Raw genomic sequence first — 22,098 nt, 5'->3', positions numbered from 1 at the left:
CACACACACACACACACACACACACACACACACACTGAATTTTTTTATTCCCAATTAGCCACAGTATGTAAGAGACTGCCAGTTTCAACCCACTCAACCCTTGAAACACATGCAAGAGTCAGAAACTATAAACACCTGCATACTGTCCACTAAGTGTCTCTGAGAAATGTACCAATATGTTAGACTTTTTGAAATGTCATTTTGCATCTCCCTGTAGAAAGTCTATAATATGATATGGAAAATTTTGATGGGAAAAATAAAGCTCATCAAAATAAATGGCTTTCCCAAACCTGAAAGAAAAAATAAATAGAGAGAGAGAGACTGCCAGTTTGTTACTCACGGACCCAGATCCCTGAGAAGTTTCTGGAAGGCTTAGGTTTTCCAAATTCTCAATAAAGCAGTTCACAAAAACTGAAGCCTGGGTTTCTCCTCATCCCAGGGTTTACACATGTAGGAGACTTCTGAAATCAAACTTCTGAAAGTGGCCTCTACACTTTCTTTGCAAGCAGTATGATGCCCTGACTAATGCAATTCTAGAAAATCTCCCGGGCCATACCAAAGGAAGTGCATGAGTTACGTCTGGCCCTGGAACCCAAGGGTCCCTGTCCCTGCCCTATTCCGTAGGATTCCATGTCCCTGCCAATTTGTGCTCAGCCAGAATATCTTCAGTATCTAAGCACCACCCTAAGTGAGCCATGCACCTGGCCAAGCCAGCATTGTGCTTTCAGAGGTCTGTTCTGACCCTGCCACCCACTGAAGGAGAACTGGCAAGTTCTTCATGGTTTCCCCTCGGCTGTAATATGCTTGTGGAATATCAATTACCACCAGCACAAGTGCCCTTAACACTTACTCAAAAAGCATTTTCTCCGAGCCCGTGTGAAATGTAAAATGGGAAGTGAAGATTTCAGAACTTACTCAAAAAAACTACCAAGCTGACCTTTTGAAAATGAACCGTACTTTGCTAGAAGAATGGTTGTCAATTTGTTTTTGACATTTGTTCCTTTACAGATATGACCCTTAAATTATTCATGCCTACGAGTTCCAACATGGAATAATAATCACCTCTCTCTTCAGCCCGTAGACCTCTCCACAATTCACAAAAAAATCTGGAGTAAGAAAGGCCTTCCAAGGGAAGATTGGCACTGTCAGAGTCTCATAAAAATAGCGCCCCTGCACGTTCTGTGTGGCAGTGTCACACGGGCCATTCAGCTGCCAGTCTCCCACAGGATACAAATAGACAGCTTATGCTCTTTTTATGCATCACCCAAAATACCATTAAGGAATTCACAGAATTCTCACCACTCCTTATAGACAGACAGACAGACAGGCAGGCAGGCAGGCAGGCAGGCAGGCAGGCAGGCATGCGGTTATCTGTTCCCCATGAACAGAAGTATCCTTTCATAGTTACTCTGTTTACAGTTACATAATGTTTTCACACTTAACAATAAGGGTCTAAGAGTTCTGCTTCACTGAGCAGCTGTGGTACCTGGTGCCTACAGCAATGTCCTGGACATAAGTAAACACTCTAGAAAATTCTCATATGCAGATGAGTGCTTGGTGCATGGGAGACACAGGGCAATTTGAGCTAACCTATGGATTTTCTTAGGCTTTATTTACAGTGCAAAGCAGATTCAGATGTGGTATCTGGTGGTACTCATGCAATCACAGCAGGCAGCCTGGGCTGTATAACAAAATCCTGTCCTTTTTTTAAACTTTAATTGACTTTATTTTCAATTCCAGGATCATAGACACGTATTCTATCTTGGGCAGCAGTCATGCTCTTTGTTTTTGATAAGTTCTTTGAGAAATGTATACAGTGAATTTTGATCATATCCACCACCTCTCCCACAACTCCTCCCACATCCACCTCCCCACTTCCCTCCCACCTAACTTTGGGGGGGGGGGTTCCCACCAAAGCCAATTTGTGCTGCCCAAATATAATAAGATGTGTGGTCTTCCACTGGAATGTGGCTGATTTGTCCGGTGCAACACTCTTTGAGAAAACTGATTCCTCCAAGACTTAGGGGGAACAAAGGAATCACAGAGCTGACCTCCCCCTAGAAGAGGGGATGTAAAATTGGAGAAGTGAAAGCAATAATAGAAATTTAATGAGATTTGCCCTACGTGACATGGGATTATGTCTCCCATGACAGTGAGGATAGGGGATTGAGTAGCCTGTAGCCCCCACCTAAGCATGTGGCTCTGAATGCAGAGCCACAGACCTGGCCATCTGCAGCTTGGCCTGCACTCTGGGACTACCACAGAACACCCTCTGAGGTTAGAAAGAACCACACTGTGACAGGTCCCCTCTGATGGCTTTTAGTCTACTTAGCTCTCTTTCTATGAAGCTTTCTGAATTGAATAGCACTCATCATGGTTTCAGGGAGTGGGGCAGAGGTCAACCTTGGGTATCATACCTCAGGAGTCATCCATCTTGTTTACTGAGACATGTTTTTCATCTTGCCATGTAGTCTAGCCTGGCCAACAGGTCCCAGGGTTCTGCCTGTCTCCTGCCCCCAGAAACTGAGATGATGGCTTCTAGGGGTAAAACTCAGGCCTTTGAGCTCACCATACAAGCATTATGCTATCCCTCCAATTCTCAAAAGTCCTCTTAGTTCTCTAGTTAGACCCCCAACTCAACCTTATAAAATTATAAAATTAATCATGGTCTTTCTATGACCTTCTAGAATGCAGAGTCCCATCCACTTCTATAAGGCAACAATTACCATTTGTTCCCAACTTAAACTTGAGGCAGAGAGATATTTTCTCTTAAATCACTTTCAGGAGCCAGGGCTGTCTCTTGTGTAGATCTCAGAGGTTCTGGGCTAGCAACATGCTCACTACTATAAAGAGGTGCCTTTCTTTCAGGAATATAAGTTAGCTCTCTAACTGAAACAAGCACATGGCTGAGTCCAAAGCTCCCTTGTCCCTCTACTAGAACCATCCCTACTTACGGGGTACCACATGCAATTCAGAATTATGTCCAGCACAGAGGCCCAGCTTTCCTTACTTGTTAGCTCAGCACTGACTGACACCTGGCCAGAAGTCATGTTCCTGCAAAACTGGGCTCTGTAGGCTACAACGGTATAGCGAGCCTCCCTCACATGTTACTAATCGAATTTGGAATTATAATAGAGACAACCTAGAAGGAATAAAGTTGAAATAATCCCTAATTAAACATCTAAGTCCCATAGTGTGCCCCTTAAATAGCATCTTCCAGATGAGTCATATTCAGTCATCTATACAGAGGATGTTCGGTTCCCAAAGGCACCTGACCTGTAATTATGTACATGACTTGCCTTCCGAAGCAATACAGCTTTCTAGTGGAAGAACCTTTCTGTCATTTCAACTCCACTCTTGATCTTCTTTCTTCCTCCACAGTGAGGGCACCCACTTGCTGAAGACCAAAATGGAGTGTTTCCCAGTAGACCTCCCAGATGCTACAGTGCTTGGATACCTCCCTGCTCTGAGGGATGTTGGTAAAAGACTCTCCAGGGTCCTGGTGCTTAGCAGCATCTTATCTCAAGTGTCATCCTTATTGACTCTCTCAGGCATCTATTCCACACAGTGCCCTCTCACTGGGAATCGCTTAAACAATAGTGCATTAGTGCACACACAAATACAGTCAGTCATTCCTTAGGACAATCATGTCTATAGGACAGAAAATACATTGTTTTTTCTCAATTCTAGAGGCAGCATCAGAAAAATCGAAAATCAACTAGAATGTCTTGATTCTGAGACTTTAAATCTGATAAAGTAGTGTCCTTTATTTATTTTCAACCGATAAGCCTCAGCTTGCACATACAGGTTTTCTATTATCCACAGTTAAAATGCATTAAATACAGATAATTAACTCTTCTGTTAATTGGCTCTCACAGGTGAGCTCAAGGGGTCGGAGCTCGGGCAGCCAGTACTGCTGCAATCAGCCTGGCTCTGCTGAGCCTGCTCCTCTTATTGCTGCTAACCAATTTCAGAGGAGATGAAGCTGAAAGTTTGTAAATAGATTACTATCTGAAAGGTGATTTGACTTCAGTAGAAACAGCTTTGTTATAGGGAGAAGAGTAAAAATGTAATTTGGACCCCTGTCCAGATGCTCTGAGCCTGGTAGCAGAAAATGGTTTTATTTGTTAATTTGTCCTTTTGGAGTTTCTATAGCCAGTCTTTAAATAGAGCAATTTAGCATTTTAAGGGAAAAAATTTAAAGACTCTGCAGTATCCAAGAATATAATTGAAAATTACCCCATACCCATGCTGGATAATTACCTTTCAAAACATTCCCCAACACTTGACATCATAGTGGCAATTGCTTAATGATATTATAATTTCATTAAGCAGAGATTCCTATGGCAAAATGATTAAGTTGGAGGCCTCAGAAATTAAATTACAATAAAAACTAAACCTTTTATATAAGTTTAAAGTACTTGTTTCAATGTAAAATTGTGCATAACCGTACCCAATTTTTGTACAAATACCATTGTTGGAAGTTTTTAAATTCATGCATTTAAAGCTGTGGCACTAAAACTCACAAAACTGTATTAAGCCTATGGTTCTAATGCATGAAGCTCCCATTCTGTGGTTGTATGTATCAAGACGAATACATGTATATAGCATCTACTGCTTTAGTTTATCTGCATTGTACAGGAAGAGCCCTGCTAATGAATCAGCCCTACCTTGATTCCTTTGCAGTTGGGCGTTAAAGGCCCATCACAGTGGTTATTCTCATCTTGAAAGACCCTCAGCTAGCTGTAAAATGTATTGACTTTGACCTGTTTAACAGCACTAGCTTGTATTGCTATTGTCTTTAGTGCAGGCACAAAATACAATGAACACCTACTGCACAGGCCCGTGTTCTCTTCCGCTCAAAGGTTGGTCTAACCAGTGCATTAGTAAAGACCAGAAATTAAATAGCAGATCCATAAGCTCTCATGATGCACTGCTGACCTTGTGACTTTTGACTTTCATGTTTTCATATTATATTTGATAGAAAATTTGGGTTTCCTCTTTGAAACAGAAATAATTTTTTGGACTAAGGACTTTTAATCAAAGATGAATTTGTCTTAGTGTCCTATATAAATCAGTTAGGAACATATGATTTCATTCTAACTCACTTTTCTCTCTCTTTCTCCCTCCCTCCCTCCATCCCTCCTCCTTTCCTTTCTCTCTTGGAAAAATCAAGCAAATACAGTGTGGGGGACCAAGTAAGCTATAAGGAACATGCTCCCCTCTTGTCCAACACAGATAGCCCATGTCTGCTGTAATGATGAGTGTCCTTGTTAGGTTCTGTTGCTGGGATTACTGACCATGACCAAGAGCAACTCGAAGAGGAAAGGGTCTGTTTCAGCTTACACTGAGTCAGTCTCTAAGGGAAGTCAGAACAGGAACCTGGAGGCAGGAGCTGATGCAGAGGCCATGAGAGTGTGCTGCTTACTGGCTTGATCAGCCTGCTTTGTTATAACAGGAAGGACAACCAGGCCAGGGTTGCACTGCCCACAGTGAGCTTGTCCCTCCCACATCAGCCGTCAATCAAGAAAATCACTGCAGACTTCCCCACAGGCCAGGCTGGTGGGGGAATTTTCTCAATTGAGGTTCCCTCTTCCCAAATGACTCTGGCATATGTCAGGCTGGAAAAAACCAGCCAGGACAATGTTTATAGCATTTGTTGAGAACTCATTGTATGGTGAGTATGAGCTTGTGCTATCCCCACTAGAAACCTGGCAGTTACTATTCATATCTCAATGTACGCAGAATAGAGACTCAGCAGTGAATTTTCCCAGTGTCCCATAGACGTGGAATGCAGAGCCATCTGCAGATTATCTAAGTGTCTTACCTCCTGCCTCTACAAAGGCTTTGGGCTCATGGTTAGCTGTACTGATACATATAAATTACTAAAAATATATAGCTAGTAGTTCAGAGTTTATCTCATTACTATTCTAAATAGTACTAACAGCCATTAACTGGGCAACTACTGTGTGCCCTGTGCTATGCATATTACCATATGCAACCTAGATTTCCACAAAGCCCTATGGCACAGACATTGTGATAACCAGTTTATAAATGATGAAATCAAGGCCCAAAGAGGTCCAAATGAATCTGAATCTCGCCACCATTCAGGCAGCCATCCCCGTTCCCCGGGGATACAGAATGTGGGAAATACAGGTACTTTTAGCTCTTCTGGAGAAGCAATGCCCAGTTAACCCCTTGTTAACCTTTAGTGGCTGCTGTGTTGGGTATAGTTAAGTCACATCCTTTGGAAAGCAGCAGTCAGCATCTCCATAAGGGGACAAAACCAGAACAGAACAGAAGCGGAGCCTCCGAGGCCATTCTTAAGGCAACAAAGAAATAAAAGGAAGGCAATCGTCCTTCTGCGATCTGTTCACCAAAAATTGTGCCAAGTAGCCAGGCGTGGTGGTGCACGCCTTTAATCCCAGCACTCAGGAGGCAGAGGCAGGTGGACTTCTGAGTTCGAGGCCAGCCTGGTCTACAGAGTGAGTTCCAGGACAGCCAGGGCTACACAAAGAAACCCTGTCTCGAAAAAAAAAAAAAAAAAAATTGTGCCAAGTAGCCATGTTGGCTACTGCTGTTAATCCAATGTGGTTGGTGACAAAGTCCTATAACACTTCACGGATGTAAACCCCCACCCCGGGACGCTAAGGTCATAGGAATGCATCGTAGGGTCTCTGAATCTGGACTTCTGCAGCATGTAGATGCATCGGCAAAATCCTATACAAGTATTTCCCTAGCCTTTGCCCTCCCTAGGAGACATTTCCACTTACTGGGCAGTTCTAATGCTGAGAAAATTCCTCCTTGTTCTGAACCAAAATGGGCTTCCCCAAAGTCCTCTGGCCTCCTCCTGGAAGCCCACCAAGCCTATGGCACTCCTCATCTTAAGGCAGGAAGGGCTAATGCCTCCCATCACTGAGCTTATTGAACTCATTACTCCTGGCCCCTTCATAGACCCTGTCATATTCACCAGTAGGTTTTGAAACATGAGAAGTCAGATTTGTTCTGCTTCCAAATTTGTTATTTTAAAATGTAGGACACCTTTACATTTTTCTAGTCTGTCTCATGTTTAAATTCCCAATTAAATGTGTGATTCCACACCCTTCACAAAAACATTAAGCATGGTGTTAAAAGCTAAATTTGGGCATATTAAGATTTTAAAGAGTGTCTCTGAGCAGACAAGAACTCATGCATTGGTCACCATCAATCTGCAACCAAGTAGGCTCAAGTGAGAGCAAGGAAACAAGGAAACTTTCGTATGTGCCCTGGAAAGCTAGCCCAAGAAGATGCATGTGATAGCTGAGGAGGAAGCCAGCTTAAGGATGGGTAGACGGTTTCTCAGCAACGGGGCACAAGTCCTGTTTGTCTGTTCTTACACTGAGCTGGGGCTTTGGTGTACTTAATAAGTAGGAACCTGGGGCACTGGAGCAAACTCAGATTAACAGCCTGTCAGTTAATTTTTACAATGGGATATGAGAAGGGACACTGAAATTAAGCCTTACTACTTGGCTTTGTCCCAAACTCTGCCTCTGCATCCCCGCCAGGCAACCTCGGATGACCTATTTATTCCCCTGTAGGCCTCAGCTTCCTCATCTGCAGAATGAATACCCTAATACCTGCCTGTTCAGCACAGTCATAACTGTCTGAGGAGCTCCTGCAAGAGAGACTGGTCCCAGTCCACTAAGGGCTCCTCCAATGAGGGATCAGTCAGCAGGGCGGATGCATCCATTAGTCTCAGCCCTAGGACTGTTGGTGTGGAACTCACCAACACACAGCCACTACACAGGCCCTGAGAACAAACCTGTTTCCTATAATCTTTTGTGCCTGTCACCCACCTCAGTGTCCGGCTCCAGAAAGGGCTCTGTTTTGGGTGGTAACAAGTGGGATAAGCTGTAGAGTGGCTTCAAAGCCATATGATCATGTGAGCATACGTCTGTGGTCCTAACTCCAGTTTACCAGTGTCCTGATAGTGATAGTGACAGCTTGCTCTGATTTTCCTAGTACAATGCCAGCCTCCCTCCACCACCTGATTATATTGTGAGCATTTAAGATCATGGGCTTGTTGTGTTGTGTTGTGTTGTGTTTGTTTTGTTTTGAAGTCAGGGTATTGCTGTGGCTAGGCTGGTCTAGAACACATGGCCTTAACCCCCTGATTATTGAGGTAACAGTTCAGTACCCATCCCAGTAATATAATAGGCTTTTATTTATGCCTTCAAGAAACATTTTTGGGGACTGGAAAAATGGCTCAGTTCGTAACGTGCCTGCCACACAAGCAGGAGGACTTGAGTTCTGATCGCAACACTCACATAAAGTCAAGAATGGGAGTTGAGACCTCTATTCCCAGCACTGGGAGGTGAGGATGGGTGGGTCTCTGAGGCTCACTGGACAGCCAGTCTAGCCAATCCAGTGAGCTTCCAGTTCAGGGAAGGTTACGGTCTCAAAAATGTAAGATAGAGAGCCTTGGAGCATGACAACAGCCATTGACCTCCATTCAGTGCATACACATTCAAACACATACACCCGTGAACCATGCAGTTTTCCACTGAACCTCTGTCACTGCAGATCTTTCTCGTGCTCACTGCCCAAGTCCTTTGAAATCTAAAGCTCATAGCCTACACTTGTCCTTGGTCCTTAGAGAGATGAGCTAATCAAGAGAAAAATGCCTTAAACACCTCTTTTTCTCTGTGACTACCCTCATCTTTCTCACTCTGAAGGGAAAACAGACTTTCTGAAGGAATCAGGACTTAAACACCAAAGTCTTTGACACTGCTAGGCGCTAGGGAAAGTATTCTCGTAAAATGGTTTTAATTGCATACAACGTATAGGAACCCCTGCTAATGATTTAGACAATGGTGTTGCCTCCACTCAAGCCACCATCTATAACCCCATGGAGCTTAGACCTTCCTACCACTGAGAAAACTACAGCTCACCTAACATTTTCTGCTTTATGGATCTTAGCTTTGCAAATGGCATCATTTAAATGCATAGTTTTTTGGTAGCCTTCTTAGGACAAAATGAGTGAAGACTCTAATTTGACTTGGACTCACTGCTCTGCACTGGACACAGGTTCTGGTACGCATGGGAGTTGTGTTTTCAGTATCATCCTGTGTATCCTGATGCTAATCCACATGGCATGACTCTGCCATTTCATCCTCTTTCCTTCAGGCTCTTCTCTGTAGCATTTTGGGTTTGCTTGTTTCTTTTCATTCTATTTTATTTTATATGTAGGAGTGTTTTTGCCTGCATGTATGTCTATGTACCATGTGTACAGTCCTCACAGAGGCCAGAAGAGGGTGTTGGATACCATAGGACTAGAGCTACTGCAGGAACTGTGAGCTGCCATACAGGTGCTGGGAATCAAACTTGGGTCCTCTGTAAAAGCAACCAGTGTCCTTAACTCTGAGTCATCTCTTCAGCCCCCTGCTTACATCATATCCTTCATTATGGAGCTGGCCCTTTGAGTCCCTGGCATTTCTTCTCCAACTTATAGTGCTTGAGTAAATCCAGGAGTTTCTACTGTGGCACTCCTTTCCAGCCTAACCTTTGCCTGCATAGAGAAAGCTCTTCAGAGAGGTGGTGACCCCACCCTGACTCCCTTCTGGGATTGTACTGGATAGCTTTGTGTCAACTTGACACAGCTGGAGTTATCACAGAGAAAGGAGCTTCAGTTGGGGAAATGCCTCCATGAGATCCAGCTGTAAGGCATTTTCTCAATTAGTGATCAAGAGGGGAGGGCCCCTTGTGGTGGTGCCATCTCTTGGCTGGTAGTCTTGGTTCTATAAGAGAGCAGGCTGAGCAAGCCAGTGGAAGCAAGCCAGAAAAGAACATCCCTCCATGGCTTCTGCATCAGCTCCTGCTCCCTGACCCGCTTGAGTTCCAGTCCTGCATCCTTTGGTGATCAGCAGCAGTATGGAAATGTAAGCCAAATAAACCCTTTCCTCCCCAACTTGCTTCTTGGTCATGACGTTTGTGCAGGAATAGAAACCCTGACTAAGACAGGGATGCACTTTAGGAATTTTGGCCATGCCAATGGCTAATGTCTTGGTGGTTCCCCTTGCCCACAGGTGAAGAGGACCCACATGTGGAAGAAGACGAGGAAGTGCTGACTCTGTTGTATGACCCATGTCTCAACTGCTACTTTGACCCTCAGACTGGCAAATACTACGAGTTGGTCTAGCTCCTTCATCTGGAGATTGACCGTAACAGCAGCGTGAAGTCCACAATGGGCACCATAACTGGGTGTTGGGCATGGGGGCCCATGGAGTCAAAAGGAATGGAGAGAACGGCTTTGTAAATAGCATTTCATGTTAAGAACATCTGCATTCTCTTTGTAGCTGAGTGTGTGGCGTTGAAAGTTGTGGAGTAATTAATACAGACACCAGATTTTAGGCTTTGAATTTGTTCTTAATTGTTCATTCCAATCCTCTAAGTCTCATTTTGTATCCATTATATAAGCAAATTAAGAATTACTCGTTCAAATTTTTCCAGTGTTAATCGATAATAAATGATGGCTTGATACACTACAGAAAGTTTATTCTTGTTTAAAAGATGTCTGAAACCTTTTTATAGCTTGTTTGTATTAAAAATAAAGTATAGAGGCCAAGAGACTGCTTCCTTTTGTTCACCCTGTTGTCCTTACCACTTTATTCCTAGGAGCCATGAGCTGCTCAGACTTATTGATCAGGTTTGTGGACGTGGCCTCACTATGTGCTTTCAGTGCTAGCTCTTCCAGAGTTGGCCAAGATCACAGCCTTGTTAATCATTAAGCTGCTTTGCACTGTAATTTTCTCTTACTTCTTTCTCCTAACTCTAACCAATGATCTTTGAATCCTAACAATCTCACTCCATGGATCCAGATTTAACAAGGAGCTGCCATCTTAGCACCCTTCCACGCCTTGCTGCTTCTGTGACCCATGGCTAGAGAGAGCTGGGTGGCTTCCTTTGATCTTTAAGGTACATCAGAGCAGGTCTGCTCTTATCACAGTAGGAAGTGTACTTGTCCTATGTTCAGGTAGACGGCCTTGAGTCATGTGCCAAATACTTTAAGGCTGAGGAGGAAAGTTCTTATTAACAGACATGTTTTGTTATTTCATAAAGGCTTTTGATAAGGAGAGCACCGTTAGAAATGGAAAGTTATTGGTGTGTGGATGGATTTAATGGCAGTTCCCTGATTTCATTTTAATATTGCTCGATAGAGAAAGTACCTTTTTTCACAAGCAGATTTGGGCTCCTGTCCAAAGGATCATACATTATTTAAAGCCATGTTTGTGCTTGATAAGCTTTTAATCCTTTTTTCAAATTATACTTTGTTATGAATTTCTCTCAAATATCTTCATGTTTACAAAATGAAAATGAATAAAACAAGGCTTCATAGAGCATGCAAAATTGCCAAGGACCAGCCTCAGCTTAGAGAAGGGTTCTGAGGAAGGGGTGTCTGGAAGCTGCCAAAAAACAACTGGAAGTCAAATCGTGGGTCCAAGTGACAGTCTATGTTCTGCTTGAGACAGCTTTCCAGATAGCTCTCTCAAGACATCTATCTCTTGCAATTCCAAAAAAAAAAAAAAACCTTTATGGATAGTTCATCTCTCACAGATCAAAAGCCCAGTCTTTTATTTACACATCAATTCAGACATTAACCAAGTTCCCTTTTGATTGTCCCATGAACCAGCATCCCATGACCCCAGCCCCCTGATTCTTAGGAAAGATAGCAAGAGCATTTTTTTTTAACATTGCAAATGAATTCCGAGATCTGCCTGCCTTTGTAAGCACAGACAATAAGCTAGTTGGTGGGATCTCACTGTGAGATCACCATTCCTATCACGCCTGGGTCTAACCAGTTCTGTACCAGGCTGACCTATTTTCCTTGAAAATTCCTTGACTGGACTTGACTTCGCTGTATCAAGACTCTGTTGCCTGTTGGAGCCTCCTAGGAGCCGATGCTTGAGTTCTGCAGCAACTGAGCCAGACTCGCTGAGTTCTGAGTGCAACCTGGACATTAGGGATTTTTGAAACCATGATTTAGCTTTACACCAGGTTGAGAGTTTCATGAATGGCTAGTGGCATGTATGCGAGTGGGAACCATTCCACAGTCTCTGTGTGCTTTCTTATATGTGCCATTTATAGCTAGGACTGGTGGCTGCAAAGTGGTATAGCTCAGTATAGCTCTGCATCCTAAGGTAATTAGGTATCAGGCTGCTGACTGATTTAGTTTCTTGTTTCCTTTCATCACAATGCAACTTACAATGATTTATATTTATCGGTCTCTAAATTATTATTGAATTACAGGTCCCAATTAATAAGAATTATGAAAGAGCAACTGTCAGCAATGCATTGTATCATGTCAGTGATTCAGTGTCCCTGGAAGTGATGAACACTCTCTGCCTCCTCCACCCCAGCATCAGCCTCCCTCTCTCCCCCTCCCATTTGTCTTCTATTGAAGGAAATGACTAACGTGCATATGCAGACTTTAAAGAAAAGAACTTTGCCTTAAGTCTTATACTATCTCTCCATATTTCATAGATTAACTTCATTCAAATCAGTTGTTTCAAGCACATTCTTGGGTTGGGTTTCTTTTGAATATAAACAGTTTTAAGGAACAAGAACAGTGTCATCACAGAGTACAGAACTCAAAAAAAATTAGTTAAAGTTATTCATTTTAAAATAGTTCTTTGACTTTAGTTAAAGATCCAGTTGTTGGAGGTTTCTGGGCTGTTGTATTATAAACTGTACAATGACAGAAAACCCAGAGACCCATTTGCTTTGCTCCCTCTGCACACAGTGCCTCGGTCTTCTGAAATTGCTGGAATCTCTTGGGAAACCCTTCTATTAAGGTTGCAGTTTACCATGCCCAGACAGGTCCTCTGAGCTCAGCGCAAAATGGAGGACTCTGTTTCCCAGAGGGGCTTCATCCTCTCTGCCTGACCTTATCTGGGGAGCCTGAATCCCAAACCTGCTACTGAGAAATATCACATAGTCCTTGGCAGAAATTACAGGCTCGACTTCCTGGAATGCCTATCCATGCAAATGAGGTATTCCCAGGACCTTAAGCCTCAGCCAATGAATATTTACCCTAAGAAGAACCCCTTCTCACTCTCTGCGGTTTATAAACAGTCCACACACACACACACACACACACACACACACACACACACGCACGCACACAATCAAAAGCACAGGTTGTTTCACTGAATATTGTCTAAGAGAGCTGTTTCACTGAATACTGTCTAAAAGAGCTCTAATGCTGAAATCAGAGACCCCCCCCACCTCCCCACCCTGGAACTCACAGCTGGACTCCTGCTGCCCCACCTGTCCCAGACTCCCCTTCATCCTTTCCCACCTGGTGTGCAACAGTGCCTGGAAACCCCAAGGAGGAAGGGAATTCAGACCATGAAAGTTCAGCATGAGCTATGCCCCTGTGTGTGTGTAGCAGCACCTACATTAGTCACTTTACACTCCAGGTAAGGTGGTCATCGAATTCTTGACAAGAAAATCCAATTTTCTCTTTCTCCTAGTAGGCAGGTTGTGATTCAGTCATCTAATTGGGCATCGCAAGTATGATCAAAGACGACTTCTTTAAGTTTCTGACCTTACAAATCAGGTTGGAAAGCTAATTTCCCAGAGGCTCTCAGATGCAGAGGGCAGAATAATCCATGATCCTCACTTCTAGGTGGGTTCCTCTCCCACTTGGTGAACTTCCGATGAGGATTCCGGTGGTCTGCATGCCATTGGAAGGACCTTACATGAACCTTGCCAGGAGCTTGAGGATCTCCATTCTCATTATCTCTTACTCTGAGTAGTTCTCCCTCAGTTGTCAGGGGGGAAACTCATCAGGCTCACACAGCCTTGATATGTCAAGGATCAGCATTGCCCAGCATTGCCTCCAAGAAACAGAACTTCCACTCCAAGTCAGTCAGTGCAGTGGGTGTGGAGAAGCGCATGCTCCAGGCAGGGGGGACGAGAAACATGGGGTTGCCTTTTGTCTTCATAAGGGAGGATGGGTAGAAATGAGGGAGGGGCTGAATTCAGGTGGCACCTAAATTTTCCCAGGAATAATTTTTAAAATATATTTGCTCATGCTAGATCAGAAAGGTACTCACAAGCCAAAGAAAGGATTCTACCAAAATTCAATTTAATGAACCAATAAATTAACTGGGGTTACTTAGAGGTGCATGGGTGACTCAGAGGCTGCAATACCACCGGGAAGTTTCCTGGGCAACTTAATGGCATATAAATTCCTAAAGAGTCCCACCCACAGCAGGGGCAACTCATAAAACATTTTGCCTACTGTAGATTCCTGTGGGCAACTTGCAGGGAGCTACTGTATTGAAGAATTCCCTGGCTGTGGTCAACTTTCTACAATCTGTGTAACTGAAGAGGGTGCAGGGCCTCATGAAGGCTGTGAGCCCACTGTGTTTCCTCTCTACCGCTACAGGGGGATTTTATTGGGCTTGCTTTCATGAAGATCTTATAGGAGTGATAACACCTTCTCCAGACAAGGATCCGGGTCCAGTGGGCACCCACTCAGACTTCCATGTTCTTGTATCCCAGAATAAGAAACTGGACAAATACACATTGATAGTAGGAGAAGGAGAATTAATTGGGACAGCATTCCCCTAGAGTATAGAAGTGGGTCAGAGCTGGAGAAAGATCAAAGGCTCAATGGCACTTGTTCCCAATGGCTGAGACCTTTATAGGTCACTTGACTAAATGGCTATTTTGCCCAAGCTCTGTCTGCTATACTCAACTGCTGGTTGGTAAAGTTTTCCATCTCTGCCCTTGGCTTTTCTTTACATGCTAATCCTGACCACACTCTCCAACTTACCCTCTTGCCACAGTTGACTCAAGTCAGCTGTGATTGTGTCCACCACAGAAGAAACAGCTACACAACAGGCTGGGCATGGTTAGAATATTTGTTGCTTTAGGGGGATTGTAGTACCTAGATATCTTATAGATTCCTGACCGGGCTGCAAGAACATTCTTCAGACTCAGTTTTCATCCAAAACCAGGACTACCAAACCCTCAATATTCCCCGGCTGAGACCTTCGTTATCCAAGGTGAAGAAACTTCCTGCCATTTTCAGTTATGCACACATAATAGTACGTAACACAGTTAACTTCTAACAAAAGATAAATTTAAGCGAGGGTCCATTCATCATGAATACTGCACCTTTACATCTTAAGGAAAACTTTGGTTCTGGTTTGTATGGTTTTAATATAATTTAGAGTCACATTAAGTCAAAATAATTTGACTTATAAGAATTAAATTGCCAATAAACATGGGCACTAATTTTTACTGCAGACATACTCTCCTGTAGTTAATCACTGGTAATTCCGTGAAGCGTTACACAAGTGGAGTGTGGGAAATGCTATTGATTGGGTTTCATCAGCCCAGCTCATCACTCTCAGGGTTTTGCTGAACTTGGCAAGATTTAAGCATACAAGCTTTCTCCTAATAGTAATAAGTATTGTCGATATTTTAACCTGTAGATCAGAAATTCTCTCCGACTTGCCATAGAGGATACTTCTGAAGGCGCTGGGGAACTGTGTTTTGGGGGAGACTTTAATTATTGAAAATCATCTGGGAGAATCTAGCTTAAATCCAGAAGGGAAAAATACTTTTGTTAACTTCTGATAATATGCCATTCTGAAATATAATTTCTATTAATAGAGTTTCCATGATCTATCAGTAAGTCAAGAGATGGGATTAAAACTGCTCTCAGCATTGCTTTATATCTTCCTGAGACAGGATTATCTTAATTAAAAAGAATCAAGCAAATCTCACCGTTTTCTCTTTGTACCGTATCTGTCAGCTTTGTGTCACTACAATGAAATACATAATACAAGCTACTTAGTGGGGGGAAAGGATTTATTTCACACACATTTTTGAACATCCAAAGGTCCCATCATACAGTTCACACTCTGTGGTATGAGATGACATGTTGGCACCATCACCTCAGAATGAAGAGCACAATATCAAACTCAGGGTCTCGGGAAAATGTCTCAAGTGGAGCTTCTGCAAGGCTTTGCCTATTCAAGCTGGCCTAGCTTCCCAGTAGGACCACCCCAGAAACACCAAGCCTCTAAACACAGTAAGTCCCTTGGGGACACCCATCCACACCTAAGCCATAGAACCTATTAACTGCAAAACTGAATTATACATTTAAAGCCATGCATTAAATCCTTTCACAAGCTTTTCAACCAGCCCCACTAAGGGAAGAAAGCAAACCCTGCCCTTACACCTAACCTTCCTTACTACTTTTAGTAAGTGTAATATCCTTCCCCCAATATTTCACTTTTCTTTGACTTTTGAGATATAGATAATTCTAAAAATCACGAAAAGCCAAATTGTCTAAGTGTTTAGATATAGACAGTGTTGAGGACAGTATCTCTTTATTTAATTAGCTTAATTAAATCTAATCTGAGGTTGAGTACTCTCATGAACACGTATCATAGAAAATTGATTACTCTTTAAAAGTTACTTTTTCAGCTAAGCCAAATAATCTATGGTGTATGCTTTGGGTAAAGACTGCAGTGTAGCTCAGTGGTGAAGCGCATGCCTGTATTTGGTCCCTACTACAGGAAAACCTCAGAGAAAGGCAACGGGGATGGAAATGACAAACGGAGCAGAGGACTGAGTTCAGTTTCTGCTTGGCAGATGTGTTATCACTACTGATAACTGCAATCTTTATAAAGGACATCAGGGTTTAGACTATAACTTTGGAGAGTTTTTATTTGCCTATTATTCTCAGCCTACATTGAACTTCAGAGAACTCTAAAAAGTGCTGCAACCCAGGCCCCACTCCTGGACAGTCACCTCCTCACTCCAGCCTGGGGTTACAACCTGGCGTCAGAAGGCTGGAGCCTTCTAGCCAAGCCACCTCTCCTTGTCTGTGTTTCCATCTCTTCTTGACTTCCTGTGGTACGAGAATGAGCAGTTTGGAGGTTCCCAAGGGCATACGGTGCCTGTGACATTCAACAGTTTCAATCAGCAAACTGACCCTAGATGGATCTCCTCTGCAGGCGATCCAATAACAAGCTGACAGCTGAGGTCAGCTGCACTGCGGTTGATTACTGCTGGAAACATGCTTGGGTTGCCTTCCTCGGTCTCATTGCGTGTACCTTTCACGCTAAAGCATCCATTCTCTTTCCTGGCTGTCAGATATATTCTATGTTCCAGGACACATCTGGGACTCAGCTTCCACATCAATAAGGGAAGGAAGATGCGTTGGGTAAGTGTTTGAAAGTGATGGGAGCCACTGTCTTGGCTGTTGAGATCTGCACAAGAATCACCCCTCATTCTTGGGGTCCTGACCCTCCCTAAAATCTAGTTTATACAAAGTCTTAAGTGAGAAGTGCTTTGATCTGGGAAGGAACTATGACAGCGAGTACACAGCATGATGGTGTGTCAGAGAAGAAAGGGCAAGAGCAGGCAACAATCAGCCAGACAAAAACCAAGCCACGGGGTCTCAGAGGACCACAGGCTCAACACTGAAGAGTGACCCAGCAACACTGACTTGAGGGGTAAGAATATAAGCTAGGTCGTTTGCAAAGTCTTAAGTGGCAATTTGATCTCAGCAAGGCAGGAAATTTGGAGACAAGCATGATGCCAGCTGATGAACACTTAGTGAATATGAAGGGCTCAGAATGTGTGTTGCTATGGTTACCATTTGTGCCCGAGATGCTGGACCAAGGACTAGCAGGTTTGAATTCTGATGCCATGTAGTGGTGATTGCATTATTCCTAAAAGTATGCAAGGTCAGGCACATACTTTTCAGTACACAAGTTAGTTTCATATTCTGTTCAGTTAGAACGCTGAGCTCTAAAATGTTTAATCTGAAAACAGGGCAGCGGCTTCATAGAGCATGCTCAAAAGGACTCAACATTGCCTGAGAACTGGAAAAAATAGGCCCAACCCTAATTAGAGATTTAATACATGGTGCCATGTAGACACTTCAGAAACTGTTTGAAACTGGATTTATTCAATATTTGTAATAATTCAGGTCTGACCCATATGGTTGGAAGAACTGATTCCAATATGAATTTTCAGAATCTTAAGTCAAGGGGAGAGGGAGAGAGAGAGAGAGAGAGAGAGAGAGAGAGAGAGAGAGAGAGAGAGAGAGAGAGAGAAACAAGATTAAAGCAACAGCCGCCATACAAAGGAAGGATCTCATAATATGCTGCTCTGACCAACAAGCCCATGTAAATTTATGTTTGTTTGTATGGTTCTGGGGGGAGGTTGTTTTGGTGTGATTTGGTGGTTGTTTTGGTGTGATTTGGTGGTTGTTCTGGTGTGATTTGGTGGTTGTTCTGGTGTGATTTGGTGGTTGTTTTGGTTTGTCTTTCTACTCTCTCCTTCATAGTGCTGTGTGGACTTTTCTCAGCCATCCCATTTTTACTATGAATACAAATTCTATTTTAGGGCATATGAAGAGTGCTTTAAATAAGCAGTATCTATAATTCAAACTGGGTGCAGTTCCAGACTGGCCCCTTCCCCTTAAGCTAAATCAATGAAGCTTTCCTAGTGATTGGATCAGATTATGTTCAAATTAATAAATAATCCCTTTCAGCTTTGCCTTTCCTGGTCAGAAGGCCAGCCCCTCTTTACAAATGCTTTTTTGTGAAAACATTTGCAAACATCTCCCCAAGTTTTCACTCAGAATGTAATCACGACTTAGAGAAAGCCTCACCAAGCAAGTAGAAATGTCTTCAGAAATGCAGTTTGCCATCCATCCTTCTCAAAGGGATGCAGCCCAGACTCCTAGGAGGACTGGGTGATTCACATCCGGGTGCGAGGTGGGGAGGGAACTGCTGTTTCTGCCACAGCTTTCAAGCCAGGCTGGGTGTTAGAAACCAATGAGGGTGAGAAGCAGCTTTTCTGCTAATTTCAAACTATCAGGGTTGAGATCCCTCCTCAGCACCAGGCTATGTTGTGCATGCCTGCTTCTAAATGGTGCCTACTATAACTCTCTCACGGTGGCTTCACCCATCTAAGTGACAAAGGGCATTTGAAGCATCTCTGGATTGATCCTGGACCATCCCAAGGCACTGTTCCACCACATGCTCACAGGCTGTAATCAATACATGCATCATTGTAACGGCTACTACTTGAGGATTATGTGCAAGGCTCACTGGCCCTTCAAACATGTTCCCACGGTGTTTCTGAAGTATTTGTGCTGAGCAGACTTCAACAAATACCACCAGTTAAAAGGAAACTGTCTCCCCACTTTTGCCTCATAAATCATTAGTGCAGACATGGGGCTATGCCTCTGCTCAACACTTTAAATCAGTGATTATCTTAGAGTTTTTTGTCTGTGACAGGATTTTCCTTGTCCAATTAATTTAAATATTAGTGTAACAGAAGGCCTGTGATTGGACAGGAAAAGGGGAGACAGAGGTAAGTTATAGAGACAGGGAGCAGCCCAAGAGAAGGGGAGAAGGAAGCACGATGGAGGACGAACAGGATGATTCGGATTCCGCATGGCTTTAGATAGCCACAGGTAGCTATATCATATAGGGATAGAATAACTAGGATAGCTTGTCTAACCGAGGGGGGCAGTTTGTACCACGATCAACTGGCCCTGAAGTTATTGTGTGGGCATCTTGTATCCTAAAAATTTATTGATATATAAATCTGACTGATTAATTATAAGTTTCAAGAGTTTTGTTTTACTGGGTTACTGGAATGTGGGGCAGCTGACCACAGGGGGATTATGGCTGAATCAGAGCTAAAGAGACCTTCATCAGTCGCTGCTGGGCCTAGCTTAGAGACAGAGGCGGCGAGACTGCTGCCGGAGCAGAGAGTAGCTGGGTATAGCACAGGAACTTCCTGTTCTTTTTTTATTATTTCCCACAACACTTGTCAACACAACCATTCATTGAGATCTCACTCTGCTCCCAAGAACTGTGCCGAGCAATGCTATCTTGATTTCTTTTCCTGTTACTATGATACAATATGCAATGCATATGATACCAAAGAACATGTACGGTAATATATAATATCTACTCTATACCCTGACAAAGCACCTTAAGGGACAGAGGGTTTGTCTCACAGTTCAAAGTTGCTATCTGTTATGCAGGGAAGCCACAGCAATGAGAATCTGAGGCAACTTGTCTCATTGCATAGACGGAAGCAGAGAACAGTGAATGCTTCTATTCAGGCCATTTCTGCCTTTGTCTTCAGTCCAGGATTACATATTGGAAGTAGCTCTACCTATGTTGGGTGGGTCGCTTTCTTCAAGTATTCTAATCAAGATAATCCCCCACAGACTTGCCCCCTCCCAAGCCTCTCTTCCAGGTAATTCTAGATTCCATAAAGGTGACTAACCATCACACACGTGGACACATTCTCTCCATCCATCTTCATAACACCTCAGAAATAAGTACCAGTCCAGTACATAAGCTGGGAAGTTGAAGCCTCAACAAACTCAAGATCTTTCTGGGAGCCAAGGTGACTTCAAACTTCATGACTGAGCTACCAGGAGCCCTTCTGGCCAGCAACTGTTTTCAGAAGACCAACATCACAATGTATATTAGTAAACCAAGTGTTCATCCCAGCATCTTGCTTCCTGCTTAGGCATTAGCGCTGTACCTGCAGCTTGAACAGTTCTTCCTGTTTGTCTGCTGTACCCTAAATCCTCTCCACATTTTTCAAAAGAATGTCCATAAGGGATTTTACCTTCATAAATACCTAACCACATTTCAAGGTTATTGATATTTTGTGTGTTGGGAAGGTTCTTCCTAGTGTCTATGAATTTAATAAAAGGAAAATGTTTCATAAGGCATGTAGGTATCATTTCAAAAATCTATTTCTCCTCAGTATGGTGTTCATCTTGCCTTTCTACTCCCCTGGTGTTTCTATAGTAACTTGGCATCCTCAGCTGCCACCTTCCATTGGCACCAAAGGATCATTTATAATCACCCCTCAACTTGTTCTGAAATACAGCTTCCATCTCACAACACAACAGATCGTGCGAAAGTTTAGCAAGACCCGGAGCATTTCTTGAGTTAAACTCACATTTTCACAGGAGTGAAAGTATCAAGAATGGTGGTGTTGTAGGACTCAGCTTTTAGCTTCACAGCTAATAAAAAGAAGCTTGCCAGCATGGAGGATCTTGGGAGTCAAGATATAATAACTCTTACCCCTGCTATAGTGCCTCACACGATGAGAACAGACAACCAGACACAGCCCCAACTAGCAAAAGAGAGCTGCAGAAACATCTTTCCTGAGGTTAGTCTCCCCACCATCCCTGCTGCCCCTGGCAGCACCTCTGGCTCCTTTATACAGAACAGGATATGACCAGATTATTCCTCATATAAGATCATCTGTTTCTGTAATCAGGGCCTGTCATGGCACAACTACAAGAGCCACTCAAGCTGGGAGGCACAGGAGCATTCTTTTGGAGTGAGACACAACCTTGCAAGCTCACAACGACACTTGGGTGGCCACCATTCACCGCCTATTGTAAGAGTTACTGTGAGACCACGCTGCTTGTCGTGGTGCTATAAATTGCTTTTTTGTGGGGGGTTTAGGGACATGCACACATGTATGTGTATGTTCATGCACATGTAGAAGTCAAGGCAGCTTCAGGAGTTGTTTCTTCGGTGGTATCCAGTTTGTTTTTTGTTTTGGTGTCTCACTGGACCCTGAGCCTCACCAGTTAGACTAAGGCTGGCTGGTCCACAATCCTCACAAATCCACCCATCTCTGTGTCCTGGGATTACAGGTGTGTAGCACAACACGTGGCTTTTTTCCCCTGGGTTCTGGGGCTCAAACACAGGTCCTCATGTTTTCAAGGCAGGCAATTTATTGCCATCTCCCGGCCAGTGAACTACTTTTTTAAAAAAATGTATTTACCTTATGAATAGACCAATTACATCATGTTCTAATTTATATAGATAAATTTTCTAAATCTATACACTCAAAATGTACCATATCTACTCCATTCATTATCTTTCCAACTCTGTATCAACTGATGGCAACACATAAAGATATGAAATTATATTCAACCATAAAAAAAAATTAAATCGTGCCATTTGTAGGAAACTACACAGAACTAAAATTATGTTAAGCAAAGTAACTCAGTGTCAGGAAGATAAATTA

General features: G+C 43.2%; 1 protein-coding gene across 1 annotated transcript in view; it reads left to right on the top strand.

Moving 5' to 3' along the window:
* Positions 1-10,558, top strand: part of C8H3orf67 (chromosome 8 C3orf67 homolog) — a 243,899-nt gene extending 233,341 nt beyond the window's left edge. Inside the window, exon 16 of the mRNA XM_029541670.1 lies at positions 10,065-10,558. Within this exon, the coding sequence (XP_029397530.1) occupies positions 10,065-10,177 (113 nt within the window). The 3' untranslated portion in view covers positions 10,178-10,558. The remainder of the gene's footprint in view (positions 1-10,064) is intronic.
* Positions 10,559-22,098: the final 11,540 nt, after the last annotated feature.

This window comes from Mus pahari, chromosome 8, assembly GCF_900095145.1.
Source record: "Mus pahari chromosome 8, PAHARI_EIJ_v1.1, whole genome shotgun sequence".
Classification (NCBI taxonomy): domain Eukaryota; kingdom Metazoa; phylum Chordata; class Mammalia; order Rodentia; family Muridae; genus Mus; species Mus pahari.
The sequence above is the reverse complement of the archived record's forward strand: the minus strand, read 5'-3'. Positions and strand labels throughout refer to the sequence as shown.